Below are 17,500 nucleotides of genomic sequence, written 5' to 3' on the forward strand. Positions count from 1 at the left end.
TCTGCTGGCTGGACAAGTTGTAAACCTATGGTAAACCTTTTGATTTAAGCTCTACAAGTCAAATCCTTCCTACTCAAACTGACTTAGGACTAACGGAATGGAAATTAGTTTTGCAGATAAAATACAATGAAGTTTTGTCATGTTATATGTTATTGCACTCTGACATTTATAAAAACTATTGTGAAGTACTACTACTAAATGCTTTTAGTGATCTACTGGGTTCCTCACTTGGAGACCAGCAAAATGATCAGCTTCTGTCAACACCTGTTTCACAGTAAAATTATGAATTTTCATAAGTATTTTTGGCACTCTTCTAATTGCTTCAGTGCCTAGCATTTTGTTTAACTCATCACCTTCCTTCTAGTTATGTCATAATTTTTTTCTGGTCTGTCTTTATATTTTGAAGTTTTTCTTGCCAAAAGCTGTTTTTACAGAATAGTCAAAACTAATCTTGCATGCACGAACAACTGTAGTCTAACATCATTTTGTCAAGATAGAAAATCACTCCATAAAATATAAACTGTAGTTTTGTGTTTAGAATTGAAGGATATCAAAGGAAAGATACAGGATTAGGTTTTTCTGCATGTACAGAAATATATTATAGAGATCATCAGCTACACTTTCTTGAAACCAGTGCTTCTGTTTTCAAATACAAATCTAGTCCACAGCACACAGTGTATAACTTACACTATTCTGCATATCTTAAAAGAATTCTAGATAATTGGAAACTCATTAAATTATCTTTAAAATAAATAAATAAATAAAAGTTCATATTGGACAAACAAAAGTGAAGGTAAAAATACTTTTCATGACTTTAAGACATTTATTCTAAGTTGTCACTTCACCCTAAATCCTTTCCACTGTTATAAATGTGAAGCAAAAACACTGTTCTCTGTCTTAATCTTTCTCCTCAGATGCTCTGGCAAGCCATTTTATCAGTACAGGAAGTTAGAGTTCACTGCATATACCAGGCACTCTTCAAAGTTGTCATATTATAGAAACACACACTACTAGACTGGTATAGTGTACCTTATTAATATTTCATTTTGGTACAATATACTTGCATTAACTTTTTTAAACTCAGGTATCATATTGTTTCAAGTCAGGGAACCTAAAACATCGTAACAAAGATTAGACTAAGAGCAAAGCCTTGAAAACTACAGCCATTAGTCCTGTCATCCCCTATAAAGTTAATGGGTTGGAAAAATGGTCAATCTTTGGACTAAAAGTTGATATTTAATTGAAAGAAAATGTTTTTTAATTGTAATGGGGATTTTGCATTAGTGTGAACATGAAAAGGTACTAAAGAATGTAATACAAGGTTATACATTGATTTCCATCTTAACACTAATGTAAAATGAAGGAATATTTCTATTTCATAAACAATCTGGCCTATTCAGCATCATGACTTCTTATTTGTTTTAAGGGCATGGAAGACAGAATTGAATGAAAAGAAGAAATAATGTAAGATTCTCAAACATTTTTTTGCTAGTGTGTAGGACAAAAGCCATAACACTGCTGTAAACCCTGATTGACTCTACACCAGAATTATCAAGATGTTACGTGTCGCTTTCACATTTTCCAGGGTTATTTGGTTCACGAAAGCAAGAGCATCTGTAAACCTAGCACTATACTGTGTTAATCAAAATGGTTTTAGTGATCATGTATTATAACAAGAGACCCGACATAATGGATGTGCAAAGTCTGGCCACAGAATTAGCATCACGGTAGCCTAGTGACCATAAACATATTTATAAAATTTAGCTTTTTCTTGAAGGGAGCATGCTTGAGTAAAACTAATTTAAATTCTTAATATTGATAATACTCACAATGATTCATTGAATTTGGGAAGTTTCATTTGCCTTTTAATACTTTTTTAAAAAATCAGTTTCTTTTAAATCCTATACAGTTTTCTCTAATAATTACCCATTATTTTGATGTTCCATTAATGCACTTATAAACAAAAATGTATCAAGAGAGAGAAATACACTAGCTAAGATTTGCAAGTCAGTGTAAGTCATTTTATTTAAAATTGGAAGATAGCATGAGAAATGGATAAAGTATTTAAAATACTTTATGAAAAGTATTTCTTTAATTCTATTACAAAAGTTATTGTGACACTGAGTGCTTATGGTCTACTGTTAAGGTGCTTCTGTTATATACCCTGTAGTCTACCATTTGTAAACACATCTTTTTGATGTTTCTGCCAACATCCTGGCAACAAAGCAGTGCAATTTCAAATGAGCTAATTAACTTAATTGTTGATGAAGCATGAAACAGTTCACTCACCCTGTTAGCTGCACCATGACAACATAAGAGTCTCAGCCCCTGAAGTTACTCATCTATATAAGCCTATCTGTAGCTTTCCATTACGATCTATTGCATGCCAACATGAGTACAGCTCTTCTGACAAAGACCAGTCTATGATGTACATAAGTAGAAAATCAGGGCTGTTTTTGAAAGTTTAAATGAACACACAAGTACTAGCAACTACTCAAAGAGGAAAAAAAAAATCCTGAAACCCATTGTAGTTTGAAGCCACAAATGAAAAGCTTTATCACTTATTTTCTAAATGTTCTAGTTTAGAAAATCACTGGCAAACCCAAACACTGCAAGTAAAAACTTTTGACATCATTCTGCAGTTCTGGTTTTTTTCTGTGTATCTCATGCACATACAAAAGGAAAAGCAAAAATAAATTATCAAGTGAGAGTTAAAGGGTCACATTCAGTCCTTTGTGCTTTTTTATTTATACTAAACACATGAATTCCTACTATACACAAAATAGCACAATTTAAAATGTGCTTTTTCATACCTCTACTACCCAATATACCATCTAAAGCATCACTTCAAATTTTCTGAGGCTCCATTTCAGTAAAGGATAATAAGAGGATTAAACAGTGTGCTATTGAAAAGACTGCAAAAATGGTTGACAAAGAAAGAATAACAACTTGACCCTCCACAGATAGCCTGAATCACCCAGTTGCTTGAAATATACAGAAAGAAACTCTGATGTGATTTACAGTAAAAGTTTGTTTGCCGTCTTTCTCTTTTCCTTGCCTTAAGCAACCCTGAACCAAGAATAAAAATCAACCTACTTTAAAAATTGTCCAAAATCTTCACAAACGCTTTCACAGCCAGGCCATTTGCAAACTCCATGACCATAGAGAGTATGGGAGGCCCCAGTCTCCTCATGTGACGAGCTGCAGCAAAAGAATAAGGCATCAGATTCATCTCAAAAGCCATAATCGTTGGAGGCTGCTAGCGCCTGTCAGGTTACGATCAGTGACAAACAGGTCAAAACAGGTCAATTTAGCTCAGAGCAGTCAGAAAAATTTAATCGTTCTATTGAATAGTTCAACTGCCAAGGCTAGATGATGTTCCAATTAGAGAAGAAATAGAGACAAAGATGACTGTTAATAAAGGATGAAAAAATAAGATGACTGTATAATACCATATGCTAATTCTGCCATATGACCTTGGTGTAACATTTACCTATAAATAAAAAATATACTCAGAAGTGATCAATTCTGAAAAGAAACACTGAAGATGGACAGTCAGAATTTATGAATAATGTGAATGCTACTATAAAATACTTGGATTTTCTGCTAAAATGTGTATAAAATTAAATAAATAAATTTTAAAATATTTTTGCTCACAAGTGTTGCTGCCATTAGCTACTTGACTTAAAAAGAAATAAAAATAGCTGTTTTCCATGGAACCTCTTTTTTTTGGAACCTCTGCAACATTTTCATCCATGTGCACTTATCAAAGAAATTCAGGGGACTACCCCATGGAGGTGGGCACCAGCTACAGATCCTGAAGGAAAGAACCAACTTATCTGACATATAACTACACAAGTAATACTAACTGAAAGTATTACTGTAAGGTCTTCAGAGAAGTACCACTTTTTAAAATAATACAAAATAACAACAGAAAAATGTGATCACAATCACAGAAGGACTAGAGATACTTTAATTATTGTCTCCTATTTCAATATTAAATATTAAATATTATTTCATTCAAACAATTTTAATATTTTTGAAAATACAATAATTTGGGCTTTGTAGATAGAAATTTAATTTCATGCTATATTGAGATAATCTACATCTGACTATATAAACATATTTACTGATTCTAAGCACTACAGCTAAAGTACTCTTGTACACATGTAATCCATTACTTGAAAATAAAGAACAGTTAAGAATATCTGTCCATGTGTCTGAAAAATTATTTTAACTTCATTCATACAGTTGAATTCTACTGTATAACACTAATGCCACTGAAAATTTGTATGAATTACACTGTTACTCTTGTGCATAGAAGGAAAATTCAGTGGTTTTCTTCACAAGAGACAAACAATATAATAACTGCTTTAATATACTAATTCCTAAAGCACTTTTTACATGGAGTCTGTCCAATGAATTGTAGACTTAACAACTACGCATATACACATTTTCTATGAAAACAGCAGTGTGATTCAACAGTAAATGCTTGACTGCCGAATGTGTTGATTCAAATATGAATGAAACAATGAACCTACCAAAGTGCCCACAAACACACTATTCTGGGATTTCTAACTGTTACCAAAAGTTCCTTAAGTTCATGTGTAATAAAACTGCTAGTAATTGTAATTGCACCTGCAAAACTAGACATCATTATTGAAAACAATGCCCTGTTGATAAACAGCTTTGAAAAATCTGGTCTCCGTGATCTCTTAAGTAACCTGTATTAAATATTGTGATTTGAAATAATATGACTTATGATGTTAAACAACAGCTTTACATCAAATGATAAGCACAGTTGAAATCTCATCAGTATTACCTGTCTCGCCTTGCATTTAGAACTGAAGACTGTCCATTCACTATGGAATGATGAGTTATTGGTGGTGATGCTTTGGAAGTGGTGGAGGAGGTAGTAGAGGAGGAATTGTTAGTAGTGAGGTCTAGCCCTCCATGTTTAATGCCATTGTCTTCCATACTGTGAACTCCAGTCACTTCTTTCCATAACTGCTGAATCTCAGCAGGACTTAAGCCAGCTATAAAATGAAAGAGAGCCCCACTAATATAACAAAATAAGAGTTTCAGATAATGAGCTCAGTGTTATTAATGGATTAATGCCAACAATAAAGCTGATGCTGTTTTTCCAGCACAATCAATGGGTAGTAAAACATAAATTCATTTTTCTTCAGTCAGAATCCAGGTAATCTAGCTGTCTTCTCTAGGGTTATAAACAGTCAATTAGATATCACCAATTTTAATAATATTACACTCCTTCTAAAAACACTACTCAAAGATCAAAGAGTGAAAGCTACAAAGAACTTGCAACTACTTCTTAAAATAATAATAATAATAATTTTTAAAAATAAAAAATAATAAAAAACTAAATACATATCCAGGCATGATTTTTGTTGTCTACATAATAAATTTCTTGACGTGCGAACACAACTCAATGCATACAGTTAACTCAGCTTTTAGAATTCTTCCTTATCAAATATCTAATGGAAAATAGAAAAGTATATTACACCAAGGATACAAACATTAATATTCTCTTTAAACACTGAATAAGAATAGGGAGTGGGGGAAGCGGACAGGAGGGAGAAAAATCAAAAGATGAAAATGAAATCTATGAGATTATAACAGGTTTAACATTTGAGCAAGAGGCATTTTAATTAACGACACCTACATATTCATTAGTCCTATATAATATTTACAAAAATGGTTTGATTTAAAAACATGTCTTAAGAGACAATAAACAAAGTGAAGAATAAAACTACTAAAGCACAGAGCTACATACTGGTGATTGCTTCAGCTCTTTGGTGCCATTCAGTGGCAACAAACAAGAAGAAAGCTAACAAAGGTGGTCCATTTAGAATACCCTCTACATAGATGAAACTATGTCTAGGGTAGGCCATCAAATTCCCCCACTGTTTTTTCATCCCACCCTACTGTGGAAAACAAATCAGAGGGCTTGGCTAGGAGACTCCATCTCATCAGTCTCCTGGAGTCACGAGCAGTCATACAAAATTTGAAGACCTTCGCAAGCTTCTCTCCTATATGCACAGTACTGTTCTGGAGTCTGGCCACCAGATCTTTGCATATAGATCAAATTTGCTCCATACTCCAGTTGTAGCCTGGAAACTTGTGGTTTCCATGCTTCATCCCCAGCCACAAATTGCAATGTTTTGTCGAATATACTTATACATCTGCATTAGGGTTGTCTGGCTTGAGTTGAGCACTTTGCATGAAGTCATGGAAACTTCCATTACAATTGTTTCTGCCTGAAGTAAAGATTCCCAAAACACAATAGAATAGCTGTGAGCATTCTCTTATCTCCTCTGTCTTAGATACATACTATCTTATGCATCTAAGGTAGGAAATTAATATATTGAAAGATGAAGAGTTCATCATAACTATATACATTTACTGTCACTGCCAGTCTTCATAAAATTGACGTCTCTGTTTTGAAGAACACTAAATTAAACGTAGAAAAGAATGAGAAGCCCAGAGAGCCTTTTGTGAAAGATCTTGTTTCACATCTAAGTTTCTCAGCTTGACACAGCTTGGGACAGAGGTATCTTAAAATCTAACTTTTTTGTATCTCATCTCAAGAAGTAAAATTAGATAGGACACATTCACAGTATATTTGACTACTTGAATGCAAAGAATTCAAAATGTTGATGTTTTCTGAGTTGAATTTTTGCTCTTACTTTCTGAAATTGCTCAAAGTTATTGCCCTTCACAGAAAAGGATTTAAAATTTATCTATCCATTCAAGCTTTTAATCAAGGATAGTTTTTCTTGGTAAGCAAGTTGTATTAGAAAGATTTAAAGATCTTACTTCACTGCTGGTAAAATCTGTTTATTCGATAACATCTTATTTTGAAGATGCAGGAACTCAGACTACTGAAATGGATTCAACAAAAATTATGAAAAATGACAGTAAGTTCCTTAATACTTCTCAATAACTGTCTCACCACTAAGTATACAACGCTATTAAAAAAGAGACTGCTAGTAATTTAAAGACATAATAATTTCTGGAGGTAGTGTGGAAACAAATTGGTTGGAAGATATTCAATTTTATTTAAATTATGGAAGGACCTCCTTTTTAGACTATTATTTTGTGTCTTGCTTCTCTGCCTTAGATGCCAACATCTACTGGCAAACTCTGCTAATAACAAAGTGAAAGAGTTGATTGGAATGTACACCTTAAAACTGGATTTTAAATCACATTTGTACAGCAAAAAGCTAAGATTTAAGGAGGCAAGCAAAGAAGCTAGGCTCTAATTTACTGCATTAGGGAGATGGGTAACTGGAGTGATGGTAATACTAGTAGTAATTGTTTAATGAAAGTAAGTAATTACCACTGTGTTCATGAGGTATGCTCCTACAAATAATCATTTTGCCATGGTAAATAACAGTTACTCACAAATGTAGTCACAAATCAAAATGAAAAGTAATGTATTCATTTAGGTGGAATGATATACATAGTAAATTATTCACTTCAAAGTATTCCCTTCCTCCTGACACTGAAAAAAATAAACTAATTTTGTACTTTAAAAATTTAAACCAAGAATAAACTCATCTTCTTGAATAATCAGAGGGCAAACATATTGTTGGGTCTTGTTACAAGAAAGTTTTCATCACAGATCATCAAACTTTGGGCCCTGCAGGAGCTCAGCAAGAGCCGGTCCAGCAATCTGGGTGAATGAATCCCAGCTGGAAGCAGCTAGAGTAATGTCCTTTCCCATGCAGAGTGGTCTCCTCCTCCTCTTGTGGTGTAAGCTATGGATGGAGCTGTGTTCCCAGGCTGCCTAGCTCAACTTGATTTTTAAAATCAGAAAGGAGTTTCTCTCTGGGCTCAGGCTGGTTAATTTTTACGATGTCTTCAGAGCACCCTGAAAGGTAGCTGCCCTTTAGGATTAAAGGATTAAGGGCAGGCACTTAAAAAGTATAAAGTTAATAAGTGAATTTGCAATTAATTGTAAATTATGGCAATTTTGTAGTTCTTGTGTCTAAAAAAGACCAACTCCCATTTTACAAGAGACCTGTAAAATGGCCGTCAGATTTTCATCTGTATATAAAGGCAGGGTAAGTTTTAAAGTTTCATGGGTTGTGGTAACTCTCAAGCTACCCTCTCCACACTACACTAAAGGAGAAAGGATGAAGCAGAGGATCCAGAGTGGGATAAAAAATAAGAACTATAATGAAAAGAACCAATGCTCATTTGCTATACAGTATTCTAACACCAACAATCCAAGAGATTTTGAGATTAGTTTTATAACTCTTTCACCACTATCTATTCTACTTTTATGTTTGAATAAATACTTAATAAAACAACCACTCCCATGCATCTGCTTTTCATTTTCCTACACAGTCTGATCAAATCTCAGCTTTTTCTTTCTTTTTCTTTTTCTTTTTCTTTTTCTTTTTCTTTTTCTTTTTCTTTTTCTTTTTCTTTTTCTTTTTCTTTTTCTTTTTCTTTTTCTTTTTCTTTTTCTTTTTCTTTTTCTTTTTCTTTTTCTTTTTCTTTTTCTTTTTCTTTTTCTTTTTCTTTTTCTTTTTCTTTTTCTTTTTCTTTTTCTTTTTCTTTTCTTATTTTATTTTATTTTTATTGTTGTCATTTAGATACCTATGCATTTAGCTAACATTAGTATAATATTACACAGAAGTAACTCATTTTGAGCAAGGGGCTTTGGATATAGGACATTAAAGATCTCACCACAAAATAAAGGCTAAAACGCCTCCTATATTTTATTTTCTATATTTGACCATCAAGTAAATATGGTAAACATTCTTATTCCTGAAAGGCAGAAACTAGACTTGGAGCAAATACTGTTTCTATATGCAAACCTCACAGCTGTATGTGGAAGTTATATCTTCTCATACTAACGAATGCAAAAAAAAAAACAAAAACAAAAACATTCTTTGTCAGTAATAATTTGTGTTTTACAGGACTCTTTATTACCAATAACTTATAAACATGAATCCCCCTGTGCTTCTCTCATTGTTTTAGTCATCCACGTAACTCAGAAATCTAAGTGGGTCCACATAAAAATATGTGTTATACATCTGTAAATCCTTCTCTATAACAATATTATATATCTTGCAGCACAGTGGAAGGAGAAAAATGTGTTTTTACCACATCCAGTGTGAATTGCCTTAAAGAAGTTCTGAAGGTTTAATTTAATATTACCACAGAAAATGTCTGTCATAAAATGTGTTACATTTTTATGAGGAAAAACAAGATTGATCCTCTTACTCTTACGCAAACCCCAAACAAGGGAATCTGTTAAAGTTAGTAAGTAGTATTTGGATATTTTCTGTGTGTAAATCTAAGACTTACAAGAAAGCCTCAACAGAACTGAAATCCATTAATCTTCATTACATTATAAACTGGATTGTGTGCTCTATCTTCCTGTGAAGGATACTATGGGCTATATAAGAGAAGCCCACTTAAAGAACTGGGAGCCAGTCACAGCTCTCTATTTGGTTCTCCGTTTGTTTCAGCATGTTGCTGGAAGACATTCCTTCTTACCCTCGTCACTCTTCGTCACTCTAACTCCAGATCCCCTGGCACTTAGTGGCCTTTCTGGAGATGCTGCAAAGCTGTTCTATGTTTTATTTCCTTTGCACATACACACCAGGGCCATTAAAAATCAACGTCCTATAAACTTACTTGTACATTTAAAGGAACCCCCCATGTGCAGTAGATACTAGAACCAGAAGGCAAAATTGGAAGAATGAAATACATCATTGGAATTCATTACAATTAAAAAAATAACGAGGCAGAAGCAAACAATACATTAATTTACATTTAAAAGGACAATTCAAATACATTTTAACAGTAACATTTTTAAATTTCTTTACTATTAGTTTTGGCCATGATTTCAATTATACTTAATTCTTTGACTAGAAGAAAGTTCTTAAAAAGAACCGTGTAGTAGTTCTTCTTAAAAAGTACTTAAAAATATATTTATTTTTATATTTTTTTCTACTACAAGTATTAAAAAAATGATTATTTTATATGTTTTTCTACTACAAGTAGATGAATGACTGTTGCATTAAATTAATGAATATCAGCGCAATTGGGTAGGAGTGCTGATGGAAGTCTATGGGGATTGCTTAATGTGAGAGAAAACCTGAGGAATTCCTCTTACAACAGATGGCACAAGAGGAGGTTGCAGAAGGTAAAGCTGTTCAGAGGGAGGATGTGTTTCAATTACTTTTTCCCCGTCTGGCCCAGTGTGACTTTGTACAGAAGGAAACCAGCATTAGCAGTCTCACATGTCCAAATTCATGAATCATCTTGCCTCCCCACTGCTATTCCCAAATAATAAGGTGTAGTGTGATAGCTTATTTATGACTCTTTTCTGTTGCTGTAATTTTTATAAATTTAGGTATGCTTGTGTCATAGCATTTTCACACAACGTAATATATGAAATTAACACATTTACCTGTATTCTCTCAGGCCTTTTTTCTGTCCCCCTCCCCTTTTTTTCTTGTTCTACACTTGTCTATATACTATGCTCTAGCTCATCTGATTTCTGAAGCTTCGATCTCATAACAGTTACCTCACGAAGGAACCAGATACCTGCATAAAGGCCAATTAAAAGTAAGGTTACCTGCTATGAACAAAATCTAAAAAAATGCTCCTTTCAGAACTGAAGTGTCAGAGATGAGAAGATGTAATTTTTATGACAGACATTTAGCTCATCTCTGTATGGTAACACAAACAGAAACACATGCCACATAGTTTACAGAGTCCTTAACGTGAAATCTCTGGTCTTGTCTTAAAATGTAAGCGCTCTTAATTTCCAAGTTAATTTACTTTTCAAAAGTATGTGCCCTACTTTCTTTCAACCTTGAATGTATTTGTGTCAAGTGTTAGAAAGTTTAAGTTCTCACTGAGAAATCTTGATTGAAGCGACTTTTTTTTTTCTAGAATTCTTAACTGTTATTTGTCAGTAATAATTCATTACTGTTGGATTCATAACTTACAAAAACTGTTGTTATATTTAACATATTTAATAGGAAGGGATAGCAATGACAATGAACTCTAAGGTATGTCCTTAAATTCAATTGTCATCATTTGAAGATTCGAAGTACTTTCCAATACCAAACACTTTTTTTTTTTCCTTAGAAAAAGAAAATGTGAGCTTTGGGGTTACTTTAATATCACTGTTCGATACTTTTTATATCTGTTCCCTTATATTAAACGAAATGATAACATTCACACTAAATCAGATTTCAGTAATTCCTCAGAGGAAAGCAACCGTGCTTGAATAGTGTTCCTATTAGAAATTGTTTTCAGAACATAGGGCTAATAAATATGCATCTTATTTCTAAGGAAAAAAAAAACACTAAAAAACTGCTTTTTTCCATAAAAGTATGCTGTAAAACTTATCTGCCTCAAGAAAAAATTGTAATATGAATAATAATATTTTAATAATAAAATATGCTTAAGAGTCATAATGGGAAACTGCCGAAGTTCAGATGAAAATGGAATGGTAAAAAAGTTGTGCATTAGAAATTACTCCAATCACATTTTATTGGTATACCTTGTGGCAGAGACTGGACAGGAAGAGCAGACTGGCCAGGTGGGATGGAAATGAGTCCCTGACGCTGAAGGTTCAGCAGATGTTGCTGCTGCTGAAGTTGTTGCATCTGGAGGAGCTGCTGCTGGAAGACAAGCTGCTGGGCTGCCAACTGCTGCTGCTGCTGCTGCTGCTACAAAAAGATGGGGGGAAAAAAACGTAGCAAAGAGTAAAGTGGGCATTGAAGGCTAAAAAGACAAAAATGTAAAATCAACTTCTTTCCCTTTAATCTCAGTTATTGAATAATAATGCTATTTGTAGAATACTCGGACAGTGAAATCATTTGAAATTTTTTATTATATTCATTCAAGCTATTAGGTGTTAGGGAGCATGGCGAGATACACTTAATGACACGCTAAAGAAAAGGGTCAAGAGAAAGTATATAACAGCTGTTTGGAACGCATAAAAAAAAAAAAAAGTCCAGCTCATGGCAGATGATAACAAATTTATCTATGCTAAAATTGTAACTCTTCACAGCCGTCTGTGATTCGAAGGCACTCTTGTTTTTCCAATTGACTAAGTTTGGTCCGCAGTGGCCCATGAATGTGGTCTCCAGTGATCTATTAGTAAACTGGGATGTAGCCTTCATTTCACTGGCCTGTTAGCTCTCTCTCTTCTCTGGTCGGAATATATTAAAACGAGCACTACATTCAAGGCAAAGAAGTGCCCTATTATGAGTAGAGGTATAAGTTCCAATTTTGTGAGGCATTTCGAGACAAACTGGAGTCTGTAAAGACTCAGGAGGGTATAAGCAGGCAGTCACACTTCAGAGGAAGACAAGCTGCTGTGGAAGACCTTTCTTTTCTAGTTTGGGGAAAAGAGAAACTTCTGATGCGCTCACTGGAAAACAGACTGCATAATGGAGCAAGTCATGTGGATTGCCCAGAGCCTCCGGAGAAATACAGGAGCAATTTCTATTCCGTAGTTGATGGCTGTCTGAAATTCTATTCACAAATCCAAACAGAAACAAAGCCTCAGGAGGTCACGACTGCTTCCTCGACGTTTGCATAATGGGCAGCTTGAAGACAACGTCTAGGATACCTGCTGATCAATTTAACTACTTCAACATGTTTTGTTTGTATTATGTTTATATTTGATGCAGTTTGCTGACAAGTGCAAGCTAGGCCTGAGAAACCAGCTTGTCAGGTTGATTTATGAGCACATCAAACTGTAACTTTCTACTCGCCACTCCGAACCTACAGTAGCAGTTCATTAATCAGGGGCCTGTGACTTTGAAATCTGTGCTCAATCGCTTTTTTTCAGCCATGGACTAAATTTGCATGCTCTCTGAGCTGTGCCACTGAGAAAAGTAAGACTCCTTCCCCAGCACGGACTGTCTGTGAATACAAGATAATCAGTACAGTGTCCACCACGCCGCTTGTGCTTTGCACACTCGGATTCATTAGCGGACATTAGACGACAGCAGCACTGGACTGCTCAAATCCTATGTCTCAGAGAGGGGAGCAGGAGAATTATACTGGCACTGCTATTAAGCCCTGTAAAAACACAAGAACAAATCTTTGATGGCTGAATTCTTGCTACAGGAAAAGACCTAAACTAGCCTTATTTTTTCCAAGCTTCTGATGGCTCATACCGGTATGAATCAGCAAGGCTCTTGGCTCCTACCTCTTTTGCTTGCTTTCCTGGGTGCTGCTGCTGCTGCTGTTGTTGCTGCTGCTGCTGCTGCTGTTGCTGTTGCTGCTGCTGCTGTTGCTGCTGCTGTTGCTGCTGTTGTTGTTGCTGTTGCTGCTGCTGTTGCTGCTGCTGCAAAAGCTGAAGATGTAACTGCTCTTGCTGTTTCTTGTAAAACTCTTGTAGTTGTTGCTGAATAAACCATTTTGACTTTAATAAATAAAGGCAAAAGTTTCAAGTATTATAAATCTCCTAAACTCTTCTAGATTGGCATATGGTGGCGTAGCCATTAAGAATCACCTCATAACAAAAAATGTGATTTGAAGAGGCAGATCTACATACATTTTTTTCCAAGGCGGTTCTGAAATTTTCCAATGCAGATTCCAAAATATCCTAAACAGAAGGGCATAGAAAATCTGTATTCTAAAGGGAATGCAAGAGCCAAATTAACTCCTCAAATAGCTATGCCTAAGTTCCTCACATATCCTATATAACAAACCAGAAGCTGTACTCATCCACTTGCAAGAAACCAACAAGTCACTAAGGCCAAACTAAACTGTCTGTTTCTTAGGGAAAAAAGGTAATTAATCTGTCAATCTGTTTAGTGGGATGCCAGATTCACAACTGAAGGTGAATTGCCTGGTATGATCATGATACTAGAAATTAAAGTGTTTAAACATACAATTGTTGAGCTATGACTATCAGATGTGTCATTTTCTGTATGACAAGTAAGCGTCCAAAAATCTACTCTTATGCTGAGGTACTGATCTCTGACACTACCTTTACTGTAAGAACAGCAAGTCCATGGAGCGTTCACTTAGCCGCCAGATTTTGTGCTAAGAAAACAGCAACCTCCTCCTTCATTTTATCCTTATCTGGGACACATTTTGGAGGTAAAAAACAAACTAAAAAAAAAAAAAACTTTTCCTATGATGAAACAAGCTGCTAAGTTCAAATTTCATAACCGCATACCATTTATGTGACTAAAGGGAGCACTACAGTTTTATGAATTTTAAAGCAACAATTATCTACAACTCTATTTGCACTTCCTTTGGCAAGTCTACAATTAAAATGTGCCTAAGCACTTGAAGATTTAAATATCAATTTGTTCGGTATTTGTAATGCATCTGCCACTGCTGCTGCTGCTGCTGTTTTTAATATAATATTAAATGTTTCAAAATTGCAATTTCACACTTCTGCAATTAAAACAAGAAATTTAAAGACTGAGAAGTTTCACATTTATTTCATTCTTTTTGGTATAATAAGCGATGAAATATTACCAACTAAGACGCATAAAATCTGGCTAACAGTTGTGAGAACGCCCTGTGCTAGCAGTCCAAAGCAGGTAACCCACATTACCTGCTGCAACATAACTGCTTGCTGCTGCTGGAGAAGTGCTTGAAGCTGCTGGGGAGACAACACTTGCTGCTGGAGAATCTGCTGCATTTGCTGAGGGGTGATCACCTGGGGAGTCATCATGGCCACTGACACAGGCACCTGCACAGAGAAAGAAAGATATCATCAAACATGTTTTAGTTCGCCCGCACCACAGTTGTACGTCTTTTTTATTTTGTACCAAAGATGGACCATAATTTTTTACATAATATTTATCACTGTGAAGTTCCAGTTTCAGTCAGAATCTGTTATTTTAAGACCACAGTACTGTGGCACTCTATTTCCAGAGGCATCAGATTCGATCAGACTCAAGCTTTATGTTTTGCATCTCTTATGTATTCCTGCAAGAAATTTAAGCATTGGCTAGTACAAATGTGTATTTAAAAATAAATGATCACATGGCAGGGCTCTCAGCACTTCATAATCAATCATCTTATCAAGTGTCATAATGTTACGAATGGAAAAATCTATTGAGACTGCTTCAAAAGATATGATTAAAACAGACAGAAAAATAAGTATCTTAAAGCAGTAAAACACAATAAAGACACTTAGCTTAGAAAAATATTTGTGCTATACATCATTTCAGTGTAAGAAAACCCTTCTTGCTCAGATCGTCTATTAAGGAAGTCTGATTTATATTGGAAAAATAATACTGCGGACTTAGCGGAGTACAGAGCAAAGGACACCACGTCAGTTACCCAGTCTCCGTAAAGAGAGACGTATTTTCAGTGAAAGTCTGGCAACCTTCTCATAAGATTATTACTTTGTCCATGAAACTTTATAAATGTATGTTTGGGTAGGTGTTGTTTTAACCTTGGCTTTATTTTCTGTTTGTCACGCACACAGACGAAGTGTGCACACATGCATAAACACCCACCTAGACACAGGCTCTTAGGAATATAGGCGCAAGTGGCAAAGACACAGCAAGCATTTGTGTGTGAATAAGAGAGGAAAGACCTGTAAAAGAGCCTGAGGTACGTGCCAAGCCGCTGCAGCAGATGCACTGTGTGAAACCACTGCTCAAACTAACCTGTACACAGTCAGACAGCTGCCAGCAGGACAAGCTTTTCACCCTTGAAAAAGCAACCACTTGTCTAGCTAAATTCAATTGTTTTTTTTGTGGTTTGTTTTTTTTTTCTGTATATATTAGAAAGCCAGCGTATAAATCCTGTTTTGTGATGTTTTTGTGGGACATAGCAGACTTCTGTAAATCAGCAAAAATAATGTTATTTTTAATAAAGTAAATCACAAACAATTCTTAACAGGAAATGCTTTTCTAATATTTTTATTACTTGAATCTATCCCAAAAGACTCGGCATCAATGTAACACTCAGAGAAAAAGAAATACAAGTCTTCTGAAATTTACAATTAGAAGAAACTACTTCATCTACTGTTACACAGAATGCTATGTTTCACACAATTCACCACATAAATTGATATTTAAGAGCATATATGTAGCTCTTAAAATATTGACTTATTGAGAGTCTGAAAGTAAAAATACCATTAATGAAAAGTCTGCTAATCTTTTGCAAATAATAATTTTAAGAAAAAAAAAAATCTGAAGTCCTTACTCTAAAACACAAGTGCAAGAGAAAAAACAGACTTCCACTCACAATCAAACACTTTGGGGAGGATTCATCTCTCTTAACTTTAACCATCCAGCAGTTAGACATTTAATCTCAGCTATCACTGGAATTTTCTATAGCCAATAGAATAAGAAAATCCTGACGGAAGTTTATCTGATTTAGTTTTGACTATTTCAGCATGGGATTCATCACTCTCTCAGTGTTCCTGTCTTTCTCCATTGAGTCTAGACTCACTTTGAGAAGGCACCTAATGTTCAGATGGTTAATGTTGGTTGTTACCCTCAGTGACTCCCAGAAGTTCTGTAGTATTGGAAACACCACGTCTCTATGCAATAATATCTTATTCTAAGCCTACCAAATCCTAAGGGCAGGACAAACAAGTTTTTACACTTTGCGATGCATGAGCAAACAGGAAAATTCACTGACTGCAACCAGTGCTCATCTCCCTCCGAAGTCAGTACGATTTTCCTCTGTTTACACAAGATCTGAACTTGCCTTCTAGCAACAGTTTGCCTCAGTCATGCTATTCAACACCCATGTGTGACACAGAAATGAGAATGCAGAGAGGAAGATAAGTGCCTTCCCAACTAAACCATTACCTTTAACCTTTAAACCCTGAAAGATTTTTCCTAACACTCACATGCCTGCTATATAAAATATAGCAAATGGTGAAGGTGTTGCACACTTGTTACTCTACTTCTCCTCCTCCCTCTACATTCGCTCTTTATCCTCCCTGGTTGAAATATTTTCAAACACACAAGTAAAAATTGTGATCCAAACAGAGTGAAAATCAACTTCTCTCTGGAAGCGGCACTGACTTATTTCCATTCAGTGCTAAAGACTGCTGCCAGTACAACACATGCCATGCTCCGTTCCTTAGTCTGAAATACAGATTCCCCTTCACAAGTCCCATTTCTGCTGGGTTTTGTTCTGAACCTCCCTGGCTGTGTACTTGCTCTCGTATCTGGAGACACACCTGATTTGTGGCACACTTTAAGAGCTTTTCTATTCTTTTTTTTTTTTTTTTTCCAGTGTATATTTCAACAGTCACTTTCAACTGCATAAACTGGAGCAGAGAACTTAATTCACCTATATTTAAGGATGATGGACAAAAGCATGAAAAAAACAGTCATGACCATTAGTAAAAATAAATATTTATATAGATAACATGGCCCTTAACAGAATTACATGTGAGAATCCATGTATATATATATCATACCTGATACATATTTTCTTCCTCACAGATAAAGGGCAAAGCATTTTGAAAACTGCTTGAATTTCAAATTAGCAAAAC

General features: G+C 35.0%; 1 protein-coding gene and 2 long non-coding RNA genes across 21 annotated transcripts in view; 1 reads left to right on the forward strand and 2 right to left on the reverse strand.

The window, feature by feature from the left end:
- LOC308177675 overlaps positions 1 to 3,086 on the forward strand; it is a 16,118-nt gene extending 13,032 nt beyond the window's left edge. For all 4 annotated transcript variants that reach the window (XR_013939298.1, XR_013939299.1, XR_013939300.1 and 1 more), the window contains one exon: positions 1 to 3,086. This exon is cut by the window's left edge. This is a non-coding gene — a long non-coding RNA (uncharacterized lncRNA).
- FOXP2 (forkhead box P2) overlaps positions 1 to 17,500 on the reverse strand; it is a 439,933-nt gene that overhangs the window by 48,355 nt on the left and 374,078 nt on the right. For 8 of the 16 annotated variants that reach the window (XR_013939269.1, XM_080555108.1, XM_080555100.1 and 5 more), the window contains 6 exons: positions 14,585 to 14,722; positions 13,568 to 13,618; positions 13,220 to 13,435; positions 11,558 to 11,726; positions 4,823 to 5,036; positions 3,097 to 3,201 (listed from right to left, as the gene is read on the reverse strand). Coding sequence is in view for 15 of the 16 variants with exons in the window: in XM_080555108.1 (XP_080411234.1) it covers positions 3,097 to 3,201; positions 4,823 to 5,036; positions 11,558 to 11,726; positions 13,220 to 13,435; positions 13,568 to 13,618; positions 14,585 to 14,722 (893 nt within the window). In the remaining variant the exon portion in view is untranslated. The remainder of the gene's footprint in view (positions 1 to 3,096; positions 3,202 to 4,822; positions 5,037 to 11,557; positions 11,727 to 13,219; positions 13,436 to 13,567; positions 13,619 to 14,584; positions 14,723 to 17,500) is intronic. The other 8 variants (XM_080555113.1, XM_080555106.1, XM_080555112.1 and 5 more) reach the window with 7 other exon arrangements.
- LOC308177679 overlaps positions 15,743 to 17,500 on the reverse strand; it is a 20,493-nt gene continuing 18,735 nt past the window's right edge. Inside the window, exon 2 of the long non-coding RNA XR_013939302.1 lies at positions 15,743 to 17,500. This exon is cut by the window's right edge and continues 11,511 nt beyond it. This is a non-coding gene — a long non-coding RNA (uncharacterized lncRNA).

Source organism: Anser brachyrhynchus (genome assembly GCF_964034855.1).
Source record: "Anser brachyrhynchus genome assembly, chromosome: 1".
Lineage (NCBI taxonomy): Eukaryota > Metazoa > Chordata > Aves > Anseriformes > Anatidae > Anser > Anser brachyrhynchus.